At 41.5% G+C, this 20,587-nt stretch overlaps 3 protein-coding genes across 11 annotated transcripts in view; 1 reads left to right on the top strand and 2 right to left on the bottom strand.

The window, feature by feature from the left end:
• The window catches only part of pds5b (PDS5 cohesin associated factor B), a 29,314-nt gene extending 28,161 nt beyond the window's left edge, over positions 1 to 1,153 (bottom strand). The window contains exon 1 of the mRNA XM_008427331.3: positions 998 to 1,153. The gene's annotated coding sequence lies outside the window, so the exon portion shown is untranslated. The remainder of the gene's footprint in view (positions 1 to 997) is intronic.
• Positions 1,154 to 2,751: 1,598 nt separating this feature from the next.
• Positions 2,752 to 4,179, top strand: zar1l (zygote arrest 1-like). The gene is made up of 4 exons (XM_008427332.3): positions 2,752 to 3,352; positions 3,476 to 3,568; positions 3,639 to 3,713; positions 3,826 to 4,179. The coding sequence occupies exons 1-4, from the start codon at positions 2,774 to 2,776 to the stop codon at positions 3,967 to 3,969; spliced, it is 891 nt and encodes a 296-aa protein (XP_008425554.1). The 5' UTR covers positions 2,752 to 2,773; the 3' UTR covers positions 3,970 to 4,179.
• A 1,170-nt stretch (positions 4,180 to 5,349) lies between these two features.
• Positions 5,350 to 20,587, bottom strand: part of fryb (furry homolog b (Drosophila)) — a 48,971-nt gene continuing 33,733 nt past the window's right edge. For 2 of the 9 annotated variants that reach the window (XM_081615673.1, XM_081615674.1), the window contains exons 39-66: positions 19,986 to 20,089; positions 19,315 to 19,406; positions 19,142 to 19,235; positions 18,814 to 19,033; positions 18,516 to 18,667; positions 17,539 to 17,726; positions 17,362 to 17,456; positions 16,145 to 16,343; positions 15,834 to 16,058; positions 15,385 to 15,583; positions 14,836 to 14,933; positions 14,414 to 14,584; positions 14,044 to 14,184; positions 13,756 to 13,941; positions 13,307 to 13,471; positions 11,991 to 12,065; positions 11,655 to 11,834; positions 10,963 to 11,157; positions 10,742 to 10,879; positions 10,458 to 10,657; positions 9,863 to 10,067; positions 9,512 to 9,661; positions 9,313 to 9,411; positions 9,146 to 9,229; positions 8,879 to 8,896; positions 8,595 to 8,705; positions 8,049 to 8,284; positions 5,350 to 7,822 (exon numbers count right to left, since the gene is read on the bottom strand). In XM_081615673.1, the coding sequence (XP_081471799.1) occupies positions 7,564 to 7,822; positions 8,049 to 8,284; positions 8,595 to 8,705; positions 8,879 to 8,896; positions 9,146 to 9,229; positions 9,313 to 9,411; positions 9,512 to 9,661; positions 9,863 to 10,067; positions 10,458 to 10,657; positions 10,742 to 10,879; positions 10,963 to 11,157; positions 11,655 to 11,834; positions 11,991 to 12,065; positions 13,307 to 13,471; positions 13,756 to 13,941; positions 14,044 to 14,184; positions 14,414 to 14,584; positions 14,836 to 14,933; positions 15,385 to 15,583; positions 15,834 to 16,058; positions 16,145 to 16,343; positions 17,362 to 17,456; positions 17,539 to 17,726; positions 18,516 to 18,667; positions 18,814 to 19,033; positions 19,142 to 19,235; positions 19,315 to 19,406; positions 19,986 to 20,089 (4,279 nt within the window). In that variant the 3' untranslated portion in view covers positions 5,350 to 7,563. The other 7 variants (XM_081615679.1, XM_081615681.1, XM_081615675.1 and 4 more) reach the window with 6 other exon arrangements.

The following is a 20,587-nucleotide window of genomic DNA, read 5'->3' as shown; positions in this document are numbered from 1 at the left end:
GTTATTCCTTAATTTAGTTTTATTATTGCTGCAGTATTTTTTCAAAATTTTATTACAGCAATTGGTATCAGACTGAAACTTCATTTTCATCGTTTACAATAAGTGCTTTAACTACTCTGACGGCTAATGCGGTTATAAAATCTACTCCTCCTCCTCAGCTAACTTTGGAGTTTGACCAATTAAACCAGGATGCAATGACCAGGTTTGGTAAAGCCCAGCTTTCTTCCGTCATCCTTGACTACAGTACATTTAGTGCCCAAAATGCCAACTTTCGATTATGCAAACTCCAACATAAATATGTTTTTATGCGTTAGCGTTATTATTGCCCATCCGTGCTACGGCAAAATAAAGCAGCCATTATGAGCGATAAAAAAAGAAAGAAAATCCTCCCGCAACAAAGGCATTATATCTAAATACAAACAGCATACGGCACTATCATTTTCAGTAGGAGAAACGGACAACACTTTTAAGCAAAGAAGTTATTGCCATTGCACCACAGCAGAATGTAAATGCAGACTGCTCGGTTGCTATAATGTGGCTAACACAATTAGCTGCTGTTAGCTTGTCGGTCTGCACACCATCAACTAGCATGGTAGAGCTAACATTAGCAGCAGCAATCTCAGTGACAGAGGGCGGATAGACAGTAACAAAACACCCCGGCTAACTACCGTTATGTGGCTAGAACTGTCCCGATTTCAAGCGTACAACTAAGACGGCACATCATGTTTCCACTGTGGTGACAGTAAGCTAACCCAACAGGCTAATATTATCCCGGCTAACCATTTTACGGCGCAGGACCAAGTCAAAGCAACGCGGAGAATCGAGACAAGGCAACCGAGAACACAGGCGAGGAAGGCGGGCTGCACTCCTCCTTTCGCCGCATGGAAATCAACCCACCCCACCGCTGTATACTTGCTCATATATTTTTTTCACATGCGCGAATAAACATAGAACTAGTCCATGATCCATCGAATTTCTCTATTTGTGCATTTCTTACCTGTAAGCGTGAATTGTAATAAATCGTGTCCTCCTCTGCAGCTCTCTTCCCCCTCCTAGCTCCAAAATGGCGCCAATATGCATTAGATTCAGTGCCCATGGGTACAAACTATTGATGAACGTGTAGCGCCACCTAAAGGCGAGTCCTGATAGTTTTACTGAGACATTCAAGTGACGCGCGAATTTATATGAATCTCAATTCAAATGTTGATATAAGTCATACAGATTCACTTTTACTTGGTATTCTACAGTAATGGCTACCTATAACAACATACGTGTTTTGAAAAAAAAAAGTAAAAGGCCTGTACTTGTATGACGCTTTATCAAGTTCAGAGGACACGAAAGCGTCTCAAACTACTGGACAGCAAGTTTTAAAATACAAAAAACTTGAGCAGAATAAACAATATTATAGTTTAACGTGGTAGCACAATTTAGAAAAAAAAAAATAAAAAATTTAATTTTGTTTTGTAACCTCCATTTGAATATTTTGCAAGTTTATTTGAATATCTGATTCTTAAACCTAGAAGCCCAATAGAGTTACAAAATATTTTTTTATGTTAGTCAAAAAATATTTTGTATTTTTAAAAAAAGCAATAATTAATAAATAAAAACAACGCATACTCTTATTACCCTCAAATTATCATAACAATATCATTGGGATGCTAATTATTTCTGTAAAATATTGTAAATTATAAAACACTGTCCATCTTTACCGAAGTATCCCTACCACTTTGAGTGCTTTCTAACACATGAACGCCACTGTTCATGTCGCCTTAAAATACTTATTTTTGGTGTCACAGACAAGCCATTAAACTATTCCTATTTTCCATATTTAATTAAGCTGGCATTTGTGTCTTTGAACCACATGAAGCTACTATCTGTTTGCCAATAAACGTATATTTTAAGTGTTTCTACAGAAACATCCACTGGCTTCCGGGACGTTAAAAGAGAGGCGTATTTACATCTTTCTTTGTGTGCCGATGCAGGTTCAACATGACCTTTAGGGGGCGCCCTAATACCACATATACGAGATTTGAGCTCTACTGTAGACGCTTACAAATGGAGGAGAGCCAGAAGTGCCAAATAACTGGAGCTAAATACTCACCAACAACGGTCTGCGAGGATCGTATTTCATATGACACCTATAAAAAGTTTATATCCCAGTTAAGATGATGCTAAACTTCCAAACTCTCATCATCAAATCCCTCATCGCATCTATATGTGCATCATGCACTCTGCTGAGAAGGTAATTGGCTGCAACCTTCCATATACGCGACCCAGAGACATGCAGACAGGATTTCAGCCAACCTCCTCTCAGCCCGGACACATTTTTTTCCACCCCTCCCTTCTGTCACTATAGTTCCAGAATCCATCAGATCAACGACCTGACCCAGAGCAGTTCCGTCTCCACAGTCTGCAGAACAGTAAATGTATTTTAGCCTACGGCACCAGGCAATAAAGTTCTTTCTAATTCCAAACTTGTTCACTATAGAGATTACTATTGCCAACTTTGAGTTTATATTAGTGATTTGTCTGTGCTTTAAATTAAAACCAGTTTTAAAATTGTAATTTTTTTCATTGGCTTTAGATTAAATTTTTTTTTTTTTTAAAGTAGGCTCATAATTTGCCTTTGGGTGGTTCTGAAGAGTTTTGGATCGTTTTACTTAATTCAGCTTAAACCCGCACGCCCAGGCTTTAATTAAGCAATCAGTGCCTTTCAGAGCGGATCTGTATAAATCCCACAAAGAGCCTCTCACACCTGTCTTACGGCTCCAGGATGGAGGGGTTCCTGTCCACGTTCCTCCCCTGCAGCGGCTATGGAGCTCCCCCAGCTCAGGGCGGCAGCTGGGGGAAGGGAGACGGCCGTTTTCTCATTCCTCAGGGCCTCAACTACCTGGAGATCTGCAAGACCATCCTGTCCCAAGTCAACCCCAGTTTACCTCCACCGCCCTGCGGGAAGGTGGACACCAAAGAGTGCGGCGTGCAGGTGAACGCCAAGGTGGACAAGGTGGTTCAGTGTTCTCTAGGTCCAAAAACGCTGCTCTGCGTCGAACATCCCGCCTCCTGCAGCAGCTGCGACACGCATGAGAGCCTCGATGTGACCAAAGCGGAGGGGAAGGCGTTGTTGGCCACGCCGCCTATGAGCAACCTGCGCTTCCTCAGACCTGTGTCCATCTACTCGCCGGTGTTTGACCGCAGGGTCTTCCTGAAGAGTCTCGGCGACGGCGCCGGACAGGACCCAGTGGAAGCTTCTGACCAAGCCAAGTCTGATGCTGACACGGATCACAGTGGCGACAACGTGGAAAACGGCGTCAAAACTACGATTCCTCGAGCCTCCAAGAGCCCAAACTTCCAGGTGGGTTTTCGACAACTTGTTGGATTAAAAGATCCGAAACTTTCTAAAATCCGCTATATGACGTATCCTTATTTGTATTTAGTCTGTACATTTATTTATTTTTTTTTTTTTGTGTGTGTTAAGTTCCTAGAACAGCGATATGGCTTCTTCCACTGTAAAAAGTGCAACATCCGGTGGGAGAGTGCTTATGTTTGGTGCATCTCTGGCTCCAGTAAGGTGAGTGATCGGCTACAAACTGTAGCGTGCCCCGGATTTCCATCAATAACTTTAGTTATATTTCCATTAGGTGTACTACAAGCAGCTCTGCCGGAAGTGCCAGGTGGGGTTTAACCCCTACAGAGTGGAGTCCATAGTCTGTAAGGTAGAGCACCTCCCATTTGACTACCTGAGCGTTTAATACGTGGGTTTGGCATTAAAGGTTTTCCGTTTGAAGAGTTGAGAACGTAACCAGACGACCTTAAATATTTCTGCAGGGCTGCTCTCAGACCTGCTGCAGCTGTGAGAAGAAGCAGAGGCACATCAACATGAAGAGGCCTCACCGTAAAGACCTCTGCTGCCGCTGTAAAGGCATGAGGCTGTCATGTGACGCCACCTACAGCTTCAAATACATCGTCTGAGCTAATTCGATAGTGGCTGAATTTCATTGCATGCTTTGAGAGTTTGAGGTTTATGCTCAAGTCCGTCACTGGAAGCCGCCCCTCACTCGCCTGCAACATGCTGAACCTTTGACCAGCTGGATTATCTGACAACCCCTCAAATTGCTAGAGGGTTCACTCTGGGTACTATGTGTTTTTGTAAAATGCTAAATTAATAAATTATAAATTGCACGTCATAGAATTGTGGATGCTGAGGTTGGGGCTGGGGTGGTGGAGTAAAGTTTCTACTGAAGTTCAGTTTTGTGTATTTCAGGGTTTAAAGTTGATTCACATTTAGTTTAAAATGATCACTTGACACCTAAATTAAAAGTGTAATACTGTGGCTGATGTTGCAGGTTCAAATCATCTACAAATTGTAATCCATCCTGCAGTACTTTAGAATTGGGTCTAGGAAGAAGTGAGAAGAATTTTAAACCTTTTCCAAATGAACAGCAATTTTCTTCAAACTTTAGATCACTTCATAGTTCTATCCTTGGTACCGGTCAGATGTTTCTCATCTCTGGTTCAGGAGTAGTGGCTTGACATACTGTGAATCTTGAGATGCTGACTCCAGCTCCTTGTAAAGTTCCTCCATTCTAAATGGAATTTGCTTGATGATCCTCACTATTACTGGTTGGCTACGGCACTCTGAACAGCTCTGGTACTGACCTTTTGTGGACATCTGTCCAGTCAGGAGTTTTCCCCATCAATGAGTAACAAACCAAGACCAATTGGAGGCTCAGGAAACATTCACGTGTGTTTAGCTGATTAGGGAGTGGCATTAATTTACTATGTTTTCACAATATTCAAAATTGCTCAAACACTGAATTTTTGGTTTTCATTAAGTAATTTTACAAGAGAGATTTCTGTGAAATTAAGCTACCCAATATAATTTCTCTAAAAATATTCTTCCCAATTTTTTTTTTTTTGATTTACTTTAATACATTGCAAGACTACACATGCACAAACTGTGTGACAGAAAATGTACCAGAGACTATTGGGCACTTTAAAAGGAAAATAAAAACAATTTTGTCATTAGTGGTTCCAAGAAGAAAAACTTGATTGTATACATTGGATTATGTAATAATTTTAAAGACGGTGCCTGCTGTCAAATCTGAAGTATGGAAGCTGCATGTGAGGCTGCACAGTTGATCGAGCCATCAGAAGGTCCTGGGTTTGAATTCTGCCCTGAAATTTTTCTGTATTGAGTTTGTATGTTATCCCTCTGCATGCATGGCTTCTCTCTGGGTACCACAGCTTCCTCCCGCAGTCCAAAAACATGACCGGTAATTGGTCTCTCCAAATTCTCCTTAGGTGTGTGTTATCCTGTGTGTCTCAGTGATGGACTGGAAATCAGAGAAGTAGTTTTGATATGTCTTTACTTTGACACCAATTTGTACAGAGCTCCAACTCAAAACAAGTTCACAAAAGCTGTAAAAGTATTTACACGGTGAAAAAACAACTACCGTCTTCATCTAAAAAGCTTTTAAAAATGTGCAACTTCTTGTATGGCATGCAAACACACGTTCTCCCACACAGGAAACAAAACAAAAAAACACACCCGCCTGAGCTTGAAGCTCCCATGTGCATCTCACACAAATGTATCTTTCAGATAAAACATGATTTTGTTAATAAATAATTCCAACACTCCATACAGAACACTGAAGATGCATGCATGGCAGTTGGGTCTGAAAGAACAAACATCAATATAAAAGTCAAACGAGTGCTGTCTTGCTGATCGGATATAAATAGGAATCAAGACATTTGTACAGTGAAAGGAAAACGAGGGCCGATGACGGTAAGCAGTTGGGTTTTGCTTTAACACCAACAATATTAGCTGGATGTCAGCATTTCCCTTGTGTGCAACTACAAACCATACATAAACAATGCTACCATGGCTGTGCCATGCTAACGATAATTAACAGGTTTACCGACAGACGAAATATTTGAATGTACATGCAACGTCCTCCTGGCGTAAGAACACAACATATAACAGAGCACGACAGTGAGAAATACAGTGCGCACGCTCGCTAATGATGCTACAGCTAGCCAGAGAGGAGTGCATGCCACAGACAGAACGGCACAAACAGTCCACCAGTGTTCGCCACAGTAGTCGGAGGAAGAGCTGATTGGCTGATGCAGAGCAGCAATAGGAAATGAGCTTCAAGCGTCCGCATCAGTCCTTCAGTCAGTCCCAGGTGGAGCTTGTTTCTGGGGTACAGTAGAATATTTGGGCTCATGCATTGCACAGCTTCTTCCAGTGGAGATCTCAAAACAGCTCCTCCAGCATTTGGCTTTTCCATCTCAGAGAAAAGTGAAAGCCGTTATTCCTTTTCTCTTAGTCACATAATCTTCTGTTACATTTAAAAAACGAACTAATAAACATCTCATTTGGTGCAAAGTATTAAACTTTTCCAGTGATGCTACAGAGTGTCACAGCTATTTTCCTCGCTGCTTCTTATGATGCCTTCACCACATCACCACCTTACCGAAGAAGGCAGCGACAGTCAAGTTCCTCTGAGAGGCAAGTGACAGGTCCAAGCTAGAAGCCTTCACAGGTCCAGATCAAGCAGAAATAAAACTAGGCTGACATTTTTACGATATGCAGCTCTGAAAATAAAATCAGGACTTTCATTTTCAGCACGCAGCAATCTCTAGTTTCCGGTAAGTTTAAAGATTTACCCGTGTGAGGAAAATCTTCATGTGTGTCACTTCTCCAGATGCAAAGATCTGGTGTTTTGATTAGAAATGATAAAATGACGTTTCAGGTCTGGACATCCGACGGTTCGGTATTCAGGAGCTCCCCGACTTTCAACAAGGGCAGCGCGGCTTGCCCCACCTTCCCGAGGTAGCGAGATAAGGGCGTCGCTCCCTCTCTGAGGGAGCAGCAGCACCCCCATGCTGCGGCCTCCTCGGGGCCTGTGGGGCAGGGAGGGAGGGCTGGAGCAGGAGAAAGAGATGATGACGATGATGATGGAGCATGGGAGCAGGTTGAGGCAGAGTCGTGTCTGTCTGGGTGTTTGTACGGGGAGCGCGGAAAACGGGGAAGATGTGAGCCTTGAAAAATAACATTTGATTCAGAGCGAGTGAGGGAGTTCGGCTCTGACGCCACAGTCGGGAGGACGTTGGGTGGAAATGAGGACGCTGTGGTTCTGTCTGACAGAGCAGACCTGTGTGATGACTGCACTCTGAAAGGGCTGTACAGGCTTGTGTTCCCACTGAAATGAATCCTCCTTGGCTGTCTTGTGCGCGGCAGTGTGTAATCTCGCTGGCCTGGTTTGGGGAAATCATGCAAAGAGACATCACAGTTTGCAGTGGATGACAGTGAGGACAGCAGTGGGAGGAGTACATCCCCATCTACACATGGTTCTGGTTCTGCTGTTGGGTCAGGCTGTGAGGCGTCTGTCTGAAGCTGTGCAGCCGAGGAAGCAGAGATATCGGAGGAGGGAGCGGCCATGTGTGTGGATGCTCTGTTAGAACAGGTTGAAATGGTGAAGGCGGAGCTGGTTTCAATGATTGGATGTGTGGGGGAGTCGAAGGAGGGGAGCAAGGGGGCTGGGGGCCCCTGAGGTCCTGTCAGAGGCTTGTCCCGGAGGCGCTGGAGTCGGGGAGGTAAGTTGTGACGACCCGGTAACCCTGGGCGCGGCGAATCATGTCGCGGATCTCGCCGTTGAGCTCCAGCAGCTTGGAGCAGATGAGGCTGAGGTCCTGCCGGGAGCCCACCAGAGCGATGGTGCCTGTCTGGCCCAGGGTCTGGTGACGGAAGTAGATGTTGAGCAGTGTCTGAACCTCGGTCTCTGAGCTGCCGCCAAACACACCGCTGGGCCACTGCCTCCTGATGAGGAGATCAAACAGGTTCAAGGGGAGAGCAGACAACTAGCACATGCTTTGTGTGAATGTATTTACATAATATTTGGGGTGTTTTATGGTATATAATGAACAACATTGTCAACTTTCAGTTTAATTATTTCATTGTTTTTGTCTTTTTTCATTGTACAGTCAGGAAAATCTCATTATAAACTTTTACACCACATTTCTTTAATCTCCAGAGCCTCCCTCACCTGCACTCCTGGATGTAGCACACAGCTTTGGTGAACTCGTGGCTCCTAAGGCACTCCAGTATGGCCTGCACCGCTACCTCAGAGGTGGGAAAGTCAGGGACAACCATGGCTGCCAACTGCGCGGCGTGTGCGTGGGTGTGGGCCAAGTGTTTGTGCTCCAGGTCGCTAGCTACAGCTGCCTCTGCCGCCTGCAGACTGCTCTTCAGATCCGTGAGCTCTCGAGACATGTTTAGCAGCTGAGGGGTGGAAGGAGGAGGTTAGGCATGTAAGTAAGCTTCACGTCCTTACAGAAGGAAAGTTGAACCTAGTGAGACCCAGTGCTGAAACCTTAACATCACTACTCTTGTGGCAGAAGGAATTGAATTAAGGATTTTTTTTTTTTAAGATCATACAGTGCCTTACATTCAAGAGAATATAAAGAATGCTTATCGTTTGTAAAACAGAGATTTTTAAAGCTTTACACTGCTAGAGACGTGCAGGATGAATTTTGTAATGCAAGTACAAAAGCTGTTATGCGTCTCCTCTGTTAGAATTGATGTGATTTACCTCTGGCACGGAGCTGATGGCGTGAACCTGACCAATGAGCGAACAGTAGGACTGGAACAGTAAGAGGAGCTGGAAGTGCAGCTTATAGAGCCTCTGGCAAAGCTCCAGTTGCTGGAAGAGTCATGAGAAAAACTGAAGTCAGATGATCTGGTATTAATAAAAACACATTTTTACTTATTCTTCATAGATTTACACAGGCACACAGTTAATTAGCTGATAGTCTTGTGAAAAGCAAGTTAAGCAACTTATTTCAGTAAAGTAGAGAAACTTGTGAGATAACTTACTGCAAGAGACTCCATTTGCTACACAGCGATAGAGCATGTTAGGGCGTCAGAGTGAGGTGAGAGGAAGACAGACCATCAATCAAACACATGCAAAGCATTGCATTCCCCATGACTGCTAAAGTCAGGGTATAAAGAATTAGTCGAGCAGATAAGGCAAACCGCTTAGTGCCACAGCATAGTGGAGAAGCAAGAGAACAGGCTGAGGCATTTAGACAATCTGTTTTCAGGAAAATTCAAAAAGTTTGTATTTTACAGTGAAGAATGTACCTTCTCTTCTGAGTCTCCAGGTTGGCAGGTGACCACGTTTTCAACAGGACATCTAGGAAACGTATCCTTACAGTTCCTCAGCCACTGAGAGAGGCAGGTGAAATGCTTTTAATTGCACATTTGCATTGAAAAATAGAAGATATGTACAGTAAGAAAGGTAGAATTACCGAAACAGCAGCGTCCTCTCTGCTGTTGTACGTATCAAGATACTCCTGCAGCTCCAATGCACTGAACTTCATCTTCTCCAGGAGACCGTAGGACATAATCTGGAAGGTACAACAACGAAGAGGGAGAACATGAGAGTAAAATCCATTCATTAGAGCTGCCAGCATGAGAAGATCCAGACCAAGTATCAACAGCACTCACCGTGTCAGCATCAATATAGATTGTTGGGCAATCTGAGCATGTGGTCAGCATCTGGGAGGACTTGAGAAACTTTGACCCAATGCCCCTTAATCCCTCACCAAGGTATGTAGCGACATCATTTGTCAAGGTGCAGAATTTCCCCTGAATGTTCTGCAAAATGAAAAGTTTTTAAAGATTTACTTTACGCTGATATGGTATCGGCAATATTTTATCTGCTGATATACTGGTGATCAGCAGATAAAACACTGAAAAATGGCTAATTTCAGTATTATCCAGAGAAAGCAACGTGTTTTGAGTAGACAGAATATCTCTAATTATGAGTATTTTCAGCCAGTTCTTCCTGTGTTTTACCTTAAAGAGAGACGAGAAGACTTGAAAAGTGTAGACGGCACACGACCCATCAGAATCTGTCACAAGCTGGCTGACATGACAACGCCACGCCTCCTCGGCATCATCACACACTGTCGGTTGGAACGCAGCCAAGATGGCAGAGAAAAAAGGAGAGGGAGGAGGTGGAAACCCAAGATCCTCCAGGTCATCTACATCATCACGTAGGCTTTAACGAAACAAAGAAAAAAACAATATGATATAAACAAGTTTGATTTGATCTAAACCTAAAGACGTATTCAAACAATGAAACGTAGTCAGAAAGCTTACAAATGAAAAACTGTTCTTGAGTCACTTTAGATACTTGCAGTAATCAATTCCACTAAAGATGAACACATAAAAGAGTTTCTCTATTTCTTACTGGGACTTTTTTCCTTTAATCCATGTTTTACAGGTGACAGAAGCCCGACTTTGTAACTGTCTTTAAGTTTCTCCCATATTTTGGGGCCTGATCAGTAATTTCTAGCGGTCATAGCTAATACTATTGTTTAAAAAAAAGTTTCTTCACATTTAGGAAACCGTTCTTGAAAACATCAGAGTTGCATTTCAATTTCTTTACCTGGGCAGAAAGTCCAGCGGTGGCTGGCAGTAGTTTGGGTTGAGACCACGGGCAATATTCAAGAGCTGATCCTGAGGCTGGCCTGGTAAATCCAGGGTAAAGCTCTCGCCACAGTCTGAGCCGTGAGGCAGCTCATGAGCGCTCAGAGAGAACTCATCGTCCTGAGCCTGAGTGTCCTCATCCTCACCACACAGCCTCACCTGAGGAAAGGAAATCATTGTTTTCAAAGTCACAGTAACACATTCATCTACTTCAATATAACAAGTAACTGAAATGCTTCTCACATGCAGGCCTCCGTGATCATCACTGAGGACTCCCTGGCCTGGGGTTGTTGCATTCAAAGGCTGGTGTTCAGCTGAGATGTCGTAAGAAGTAGATAGAGAATCAGTGTGGTTGGTTTCCTCTGATGGAGAAGGGTTGGTCTGGAATCAGAAGGAAAATATGGATTATATTTCTAAAGCTCTAATGGGAATAATGATTTAGTATAAAAACTGAGGCTACTCACAAGCTGGGAGTGGGAGAGGCTCTGGCTTGTTGAGGACTCCTCTTCCTCTGAGGACTCGTCTGAGTCGTGGGGGTCTTCGTGACCCAAACTCGGGGTGCTGCCTGAGTGCTGGCTCTCCTCCAGCAGGTCTCCCAGTTCGGTGCTGTCCAGAGACCGTCGCCGCACGCCCCAATTAAAGTTGTCAACAGTCTCACCCTGGATTAAACACACACACAGACATAAACACATTGGGAGAAGAGAGGACCCAACTGCAAAACTCATTTTCAGGTCAAGCTGCTGCCTTTATGAGCATAAAAAGCAAAATGAAACTGTTACTCAATGGGACATAATATGCATTTAGTCTTACAGTTTATCCCACAAGAGAATACAGCAAAAATGTCAGCAATGTAGAACCAAGCTGTGAGAGCAAAATTAAGCAGTAATTTTCAGCATGAAAAAGGGAGCCAGCAGCACCAATGCGCTTATAAAAGCTTGTGTTAGGTGATTAGTGTGGGACGACTTACCTGAAGCTCCTGGGCAGCAGGGGAGGAGAGAGAAAGACACAGAGTTAAATAGAGAGACAGACAAGGAGCAACAGAGGAATACACTTCACTTTAGACACTGAAGGAGGACAAAAACTCAAATAGAGTTAAAAAAAACAGGGAAAAAAAGAGAGAAATTGAACAGGTGGTGGAAATTGTTTTCAGTCAAACCTCTCTCACCTCCCCATCCTCCAGCTCCACATCCAGGAAATCAAAATCCCTGAAAACTCTGAACTGCTGTTCGCTGGCAGTGTCATCCAGGGTGTCCTCTCTGGTGCCGCCCTCCTCTGAGGAAACCCCGCTCTCCCGCACCTCCATCATGTCCAAGTCACCGCAGGACGAGAAAATCACCTGAGCAGAATGAACATAAAGAATCAGCATTGTGAGCTAATGAAGGCGGCTTTGGATAAACACAAAAGCCTGAACTAGGAGAAAAATGATTTTGTTATACTGGGTAAACAGGAAATACTTGTAACACTTGTATGATAATGTTAATAAGTAGCTTACGGATGGGTTCTTGGTAAGTCCCACTTCTTGTCCGCACAGAGACAAGACGTTTACCAGCTTCTCTCTGGTTCTTTTCTGTGTGGGGCAAAACAGCAATGAATAAAAATGTTTAACAAGAAACTAAATAGCATTATGCTTCCGTTATCATTCATTTTATATACAAGGAACTGTATTCTTTTAGAAAACTATAATCATTCATTCAATTTATTTGTCATGTTTAGCATCTAAAAATGAGAACACATTTGTTTTAATCACAATTTTAAAAACTAAGTATTTTATTTGATAAATTAGAGACATAAAATACAGATAATTTATTTATCAATAAGATCATTTATCAAATAAAATACTGTAGAAAATTTATAGCAAGGCCAAAACATTGTAGTTCAAAGAAGAAAAACAACCAGGAACTGTGAAAGATCAGTGTGCAGTAACTACATTTTATACCCCACCTGCATTACTGCATGATCTGTTCTAAATTTTACTCATGTATGAAGATAAGTGGCTTTTTAAAAAACAGAACAACACTGAATCCTTTTCGTTCTGCATATCAGAATCTTTAGCCTTTGCAATTTAATCTCTGGCTAAGCCAGGCTAATACATTATTTGTAGACATCATTCAGGGTTTTGTAATAACCTATAAAAACCTAGATGAATTCACATAACCACAACTTAAATACTCCAGCTATGGTCTGATAATAACATTGCTTAATTTTGTGGCATGCTATGCCAACACTGTCTTCACTGATGAAGATGTACTTATTTTGGCATGCTAAATGCTTTAATTTGGCTCCAAGGCAGGCTAGTCTGAATTATTTTCCATTTAAATCTGTAAAAACTGGTTCACCACATGGAGTACTCATTGTGTGTTGTGCATTGAATGTTTACCTTCAAAAGGTTAGAAATGTAGAAAAAGTAAAGTGAAAAAAGTAAGCTTACTCTGTCCCTACACAGTAGCTTGCTGTACATTTTAAACACATAAACCATAGGAGCATAATGTAAAAACTATTTTAAAACATGTTAGAAATGTAGAAAAAGTAAAGTGAAAAAAGTAAGCTTACTCTGTCCCTACACAGTAGCTTGCTGTACATTTTAAACACATAAACCATAGGAGCATAATGTAAAAACTATTTTAAAACATGTTAGAAATGTAGAAAAAGTAAAGTGAAAAAAGTAAGCTTACTCTGTCCCTGCACAGTAGCTTGCTGTACATTTTAAACACATAAACCGTAGGAGCATAATGTAAAAACTATTTTAAAACATGCAAACATCCACATGAAGGTAAGAAACAAGGAGACACCTCCAGGGTGTTAAACTACCTGAGATGATTGTGGACGCCTCCAGCTGACAGGCACCAGGATGGTGTTGGAATTTGATCCAGAGGAGGTGGAGGAGGTGCTTCGTGTTACAGCCATAGCTCTGGCCTTCCCCTCTCTGCCCCCAGAACCCTGGAGCCCATCAAAGCGACGTCCGATAACTGGTGTCTGCGAGAGCAACACAAAGCCAGCTATAAGTCATGCAGTAGTTTAAATAGATTTTTATTTCCTCCTTCTCTCCTTCTGCCATGATGCTTTTGTGTCCGAATCTGTTTATGCTAAAGGCATCTGTCCTGTCCTGCTTTACTCAGCTTGTTTTATGCTTTTTCATATGTTTCTATATTGTCTTAATTAACCTCGTAATAACAGGGAGAATTTCTATTAAATATAATATAGGAAGAGTAAGCAAGTTGTAAAAATAATAAAGAGCTTAAGAAGGGCTTCGTGCTCACCTCAGAGATGTCAAACGTGAAATCCAGGGTTTTCCCCGGCAGAGCCTTAGCTGAACCATCCCACACTCTGCTGACCTCAAGATTGGAAAGATCTCCTTGAGAGTGGATATACGACGGGTGTACTAGACTGGCAGAACGTGAAACTACCAGTTTTAGGATGTTCAAAGCGTCCTTCCAGTGTACCGTCTATGAAACGACACATTAAACAACATCAATAGAACGCAGGAGACTGCGTCATCATCTAACTTTATTAAAAATAAAAGCAACATAGAGGAATTAACTACTTACATGGACAAACTTTTCGATTGTTTTCATGACATCACCATTGAACTGTTTGACTTGAACAGCTGTCAGGTCCATGTGACTGAGCAGACAGTAGATGATCTGAAGAAGAGGCAGCTGCATGTTGGGGATGCCCTTATCTAGCAGCTGAGACATGTAGAGGCAGATATTTTAGTAAGTGAAAAGCAACTGCAGAATTCCTGATTAAAAGGAGTGTCGCAGTGACTCAGTGTCCTTTCATACAAACGAAATGCAAAAAACCTCAGCAAAATAGCAGCCGAATGGCATCTTTACTCAGATTTCCGCTTCCTTAACCTCCAAGTAGTTGAAAAATCTAGGAATAAAATTAGGAAAGGGATGTTTTAGCAGCTTTTACCTCAGCCATATAGGTGACCATGTTGAGTGTAATATCGGAGAACGCCTCGTGGAGGTAGCGGCAGACCACACTGACCCATGAGAAAGGGTCCCGCGTGTAGGATCTGGTCTTATAGAGAGTCATCACATGTGCCAGGTGGGACAGCTTTGTGTTCTTCTCCTCCAGACACACCTGAGTGACGTAAAATGTTTTAGAAAGAAAGAGCCAAATACCACAGAGCCATGCCAGAACCGACGAAGCGTTGAACTGCATTTTTATCTGATCCACCATCAAGATTGCAACCATTTTTTATTTTTTCAGACACAAAAAGTGGGATCTTTACCGCTTCATGTCATTTCCAGTAAAATCATCGAGGAAACATACAGCACTGTAGCCAACAGCACAAATAAAATAGGCAAAAAGCAGTAAAAAGTTAAAATCACCTGTGCAATCCTCTCAGCGCTCTCCTTACAAAACTGTGTTGGATGGCTGAAGTTCTGGACGAGGTGAGGCAACAGACACAACACGTTCAGAGGAAAACCTGCAGACAGACAAGAAGCTGGATTTCAGTTCATAGAATCAAATTAAGTTGCATATTTACATGTGTGGCATAAAAAGATATAACCCTTTTTCTCACTATCTCCGATTTAATCAGACCAAACATTTACAGTTTTAGAGCAGCTGGACAACTTATTAGAAGATTTTTTTTAAAATTTCTTCTAATTAAGAAGTTTAGACACACTAATATTTCCTTTTTCTTCACACAATTTGGAAAAGCCCAAACGATGATTTCATGTTTTTTTAATATGTAAACTTCTGAATTTGGAGAGTCTAAAAACATCTGAAAAACATTTTCTCCTATTATTCTTACCTTTAGAAAATGAAAAATGCAGGACAGAGAGTTATGCAGTACATCAAATGTACATCTTTAAGTCTGCTGCTATCCACAGAACAACATGAAGATAAAAAAAAGGCTGATTAACATCACTCACCTATAGACTGTGAGCTATCAACAACAGGCACTCGTGACACCGGCGTGAGCTGGCAGAATAGTTGTAAAGTCAGGTCAGATGTCGTCTGGGAGGTAAAACCTTTCAGCAAAAGCTGCTGAATGCCAGAGAACCCACTCCATCTCAACTGAGCCTGCAGCTTTTCCAGTCGTTCACGGTTCTCCGCTCTGTCCAGGGGCACCTGCAATAGAAGCAGTTTGAGCTTTCCTAAGCTAAAGCTTTTTTATATACACCTTAAGGCTGTAGACAGTGAGGAGTGTTATAGTCGCCCCTCTAAGTCTTTTACAGGGATGTTTTATAAGAACATTTTTCTAGCTGACAGTATGATAAAGAATAGCACAAACAGTCATTAAGGAGTGGTTGTACTCTTTTACTTTCACCTGTAACTCTGCCATAATCTCTGTTCTTATAATTGTATCAATCTTATTTACCTTTGACAGCAGCTTGTGAACAAGTCGAAGAGACATCTGGTATTCAAACTCAAAATCGGACTCCATGAGTGACACAGCTACCCAGAAGACCGTGGCCAGGATCGATGAGGGATGGGAAACGTGTGAAGGGTCTGACAGCGCACTAGGATCAATACGATTGGTCGATGATGTGCAGGACCCTGGGGTCCTCGCTACGCGGGACAACAGACCGTGACTGTTGCAAGCCTGTCAATTGAAAAGACACTGGAATTAGGAAGTTGTACTACACTTAATTATTGAAGATTGATTAAAAAAACATCTGTCTGTCTTGCCTGTATACGATCCAGAGTTGCACTGCGGGGAGGATCACTCAACACGTTACCACACTCGCCAAATTTCTTGGGGACAGAATAGGAGCGCTGATGTCGTTGTGATGAGAGACCAGCAAACCCAGGGCCAGGGAAGTTCAGCTGACCTGTGCTCTTTCTGTTCATCAGTTTGTCACTCATCACAAAGTCTGGTGAGGATGTCCTATAAATAAAACACAACGAAAAAACGAGACTGTTTATATCCCTACTGCATTTAATCTCTCTAAGACAGAAGATTGTTTAGCTCAAAATTTGGTTAAATCTTTACAAATCATAGTGTTCACAATAAATATATGTGCTTGTGATTTGGTTAGAAATAAAAATAAAAAAGTATACACTGACGTTTTCTTTAGTAAAGCAACAATATGGAAAGGTTTAAGGGATGTGAATACTTACTAGGGATACAACGGTATATAAATATGCACCAGAAATTTTGGGTTCAGCCCCTTTGGCTCAAAATGCATGTGTATCAAACAAAAGCATTTTTACTTTGAAGCTGAACACACACAGACAGAGTTATTGCAAAAGTCTGATGTTCCAGGAAAGCTACGTTTAATTTTATTGAGCTACAATGATAACAGAGAACGAAAGAAGAATCGGACTAAAGGTTTGTGAGCATTTTACAAAACTTAGCTTAATTACTAACCAGAAACAAGTTTAAAATTAATGTAAACAAAGCTTAGGTTCAAATCCTGCAGTCAGTGTAATAACCTACACAGCAGCAGACATCCTAGAAGGATTTCCTCTGAGGAAAGGGGAAATCCCAACAGCTGAACTTTTAAGGTGCATTCAGGGAACACTCACACACTCAACTCTCTATATATCAAAACAACTCCAAAGTGATATAAACATTTTCATCCAATCCAAAATAACCATCATAATCATTAAACACTTTAGGTGGTTTTATTCTGGTACCAATGATCCAAGATTGGCTATATAATTTTCCTTAATTAAACTGAAAATAGTTAAAACAAATCTCCAATCACTTCTTTCCTAGACACTCTTTGAGGATCTAAAACATGATTCAGTCAAACAAAAAAGATTTGTTTCTCTTGATCAAATCATACTGAGAAAAGTTACATTCCATAATTTTAGTGTACCTTTACACACCTAATATTACATTTGATACTTCTGTGTACTATTAACTGTAGTGCACTGCAGTTAAACATTGAAAATCCTACCTTGTGAGAGCTGCCATGAGATCACTGTTCTTTAGACACTCTGCTAGATTCACCACTACAGCCTCCAGCGTCAACAGGACCTCCATCACATAGCCCTGAAACATATAAGCTAAATAAATAACTCGGGTATGTCTCAAAGTTGCTTTATGCCTCGAGCCTGAAAACGTTCACTCTCACCTGCACCTCGTCCCCATGTTCTCCCACCACCTCCACAAGGCGTGAGACCAGGTCAGAGACGGCGTGGTTGTTGATTGGCTGTTTGAGGGCCCTGAAGATCTGGAAGGATCGCCCAGCGTAGTGACGCGAGGAGCTGCACAGAGCTGTCTGCAACGCCACATCACTCAGCTGCTGCTCCAGGTGGAAGTCTGAACAGAAAGATGAGATGGACAGATGAATAAAAACACATGGAAACTCATTTAAATGTGTCAAATATACAATGTTCAAAAGGGAATTTGTCCCTTTCTTTTATTTTTGCTTTTTTGGCATACTTAATTTGCCAAAAATTTAAGAGTAAATACCAAAGGCTCAAAATACTCAATTAGAAATTAATTCTTTAAAGGAACATCAATTTCCAAACCAACATGACCTTATGTGAGAAAGTAACTTTCTTTGTTTGGAAGCCTAGCTTAGCTTCAATAATGACCCCAGGCCTAATCACTGCATGACCTATGGAATCAAATTAATTAAACAAAACCTGTCTTGACAACATGAAGTTAACAAAAAGCAAAAAATCAAGCGAATTCAGGCGTACTTTTGTTAGTCTAACAATGAACCGACAGCAGCAGTAGGTCCATCTCCAAGTGATTTCAATAAGTAAAATTAAGGTTTTGGATTAGATTAGTAAAAGTTCAGATGTACGTCTAATTGAGTTCTAAACAAGTTGTTCATGTTTCACTGAAAAAAAAAAAAGTTTCACATAAAACCAGGTTGGTCTGGATGACTATTTACCAGTTATAAATATTATCATTTGAAATCTGATTTTTGTACTTATTCAGGTTATTTTTGACATTAAAGCTAGATTGATCATTTTAGTTGGACAAAAAACCCCAAATAAACAACTAAATACTTTTCAAAGGATTATAGCTCAATATTTGAGTTTTAGTAAAAGGCAAAAAGTATTTGTAGTTTTAATACCAAGAAAAGTGGTTTCTCACCAGACTTGGACTCCTTGAAGACAGAGACAACATGTCGTAGGAAGTTGGAAAGCTGGTCTGTGCTCTTGGAGTTGGGGTTCTTTGGAGTGATGTCCTCGTGTGCCCACAACGGCCCAAAAGCTCTGAGCAAGAACAACACAGTACTCCAGGCACTGTATACCCACCACCAGTAGCACCACACACAAGTTAAACAAGCACTTAAACGTGCACGCAGCACACGGTGTACATTAAAAAAAAGATGCTCTTCTTCACACACATCCTCTAAAGCACCCATGAACAAGAGTCTCTGTGGCATTACCTCGTGGAGAGGAACTCGATAAGCTTGTTTGTTTTCTCGTCCGTCTCATTGGGCGCATTTTCCAGATCTTCAAGGTCATCTGGAGTTACGAGGGGCAAATTTCCAACACTGCCTCCAGTGCTCCCACCACCCAGACTGGCAGAGGATGAGTTGGAGGTGGAACTGAGTCCCGAGTCCACCACAGGAGACGCCTGCCACTCTCGCAGGAAGTCAGGCGCTTCTAAAGAAACGTGACAGCAAGGGTTAAAATGTGAGCTACCAATATTATCAACTGCAAATAAGTATTGAGAACTGTAAACAGCACAGGAAAATCATATTTACTACTCACGTGACTGCTGATACTCTGAGTGGTAGCTGGACTTAATAGTAAGGGTCTTATTGTCTGTGATTTCCCTCGTCAACATCAGCACTGATGCTATTACCTGCAAACACAGAAAGAAATAAAGTTAGCAGTCTTGCTATTGAGCATCCAAATGGATTGTTAACACAGTGCGTTCAGACCTGGAAGTTGTTGTTGCAGGAGAGAGCAATAAGGAGGTGAAGAAGGAGGCGTTTGCTGTGTTCATAAACTTCTGGTCTGTAGTGATCAAGACCTGGAAATACAAACAAACATTCAGTTAGGAAAAATCTGGTATATGGTGCAAAATAAGCTGAAAAACACTGTCTACGTTGTTTTTAACTGCTGAGTGTTCATCTGTCTTTTTTTATATAAAACATGGACTATTGCTAATGATAAATGAATACAGGAATGCATAAGCTTTGAAGTGCATTCTAGTTTTCTATGGCAGCACAAAATGACAACAGTATTTATCTGATGTTTGTATTTCGTTAAGAAGACGGTCTAACAGTGACAAACCTGGCAGCTAAGGTTTGTCTTTATACTTATACAGAATGTGTTTGTCTGCCTAGTAGAAAACAGCTTATTAATTTACGTGGAGATGAAATGAAATGATGGTAGAAGCTCCATATCTGATATAAGGAATAACACCTCACAGACTGTTTTGCTGGTTTTAAACAATAATGTTAATGATCAGAAACATATTTTTATCTTTTTAGGTCAATGTTCCATTCATTCCACCTTTAACTCTGTAATTAAAAGCTACGAGCTTTTAAGATGTTTTGTATAAATCAGGTCAAAGCAGATCAAAGCTGTGCGTATTGCAGACACCCACCTAAGAAGAGGGCGTGAAGTAACAGGGGCAGGTGCAACGCCCAATCTTCCCTCACGCTGTGGTCCACCACCATTTCAGTCATAAAGATGACAGCAATATTGCACCTAAAGGCCAACGCACAGGCAAGAATCATGAGGGCAAAACTAATGAACATTTTATTTTTTCTCTTTTCACACACAACACTCTTACAAAGGTCTCCAACGTCCCTTGGTAATTCTACTTAATGTGAAAAGGTTGTATTCAATTGGACTTCAACTGGACCTTTCTTAGAATAATTATTAACAAAAACCCTTTTACAGTAACTGGTTGTTTATTTAGTGTCAGATTCGCTCAGCCCTCCTACCCCCCCAAAAAACAAACAGATTTTCCTCACACCTTATAATAATGCACTACTTTGTATTGGTCTATCACAAAAGGTCCTACTAAAATATACCAAAGGCGTGTGAATACCTTTGCAACTTAGCGTAGCTCTCTGCACTCTTTAATTTCTCTTTCATACATGATAAAACAATATAATTGTTGAATCAAAACTACAAAAAAAAAAAAAAACAATCACAAGCCTGTTACAGTTTCATTTCTGGCACAAAGAGATGTGTGTCAAC

The sequence above is a fragment of the Poecilia reticulata genome, chromosome 14 (assembly GCF_904066995.2).
Source record: "Poecilia reticulata chromosome 14, P_reticulata-male-v2, whole genome shotgun sequence".
NCBI lineage: Eukaryota > Metazoa > Chordata > Actinopteri > Cyprinodontiformes > Poeciliidae > Poecilia > Poecilia reticulata.
This window is presented reverse-complemented; position numbering and strand designations above follow the sequence as displayed.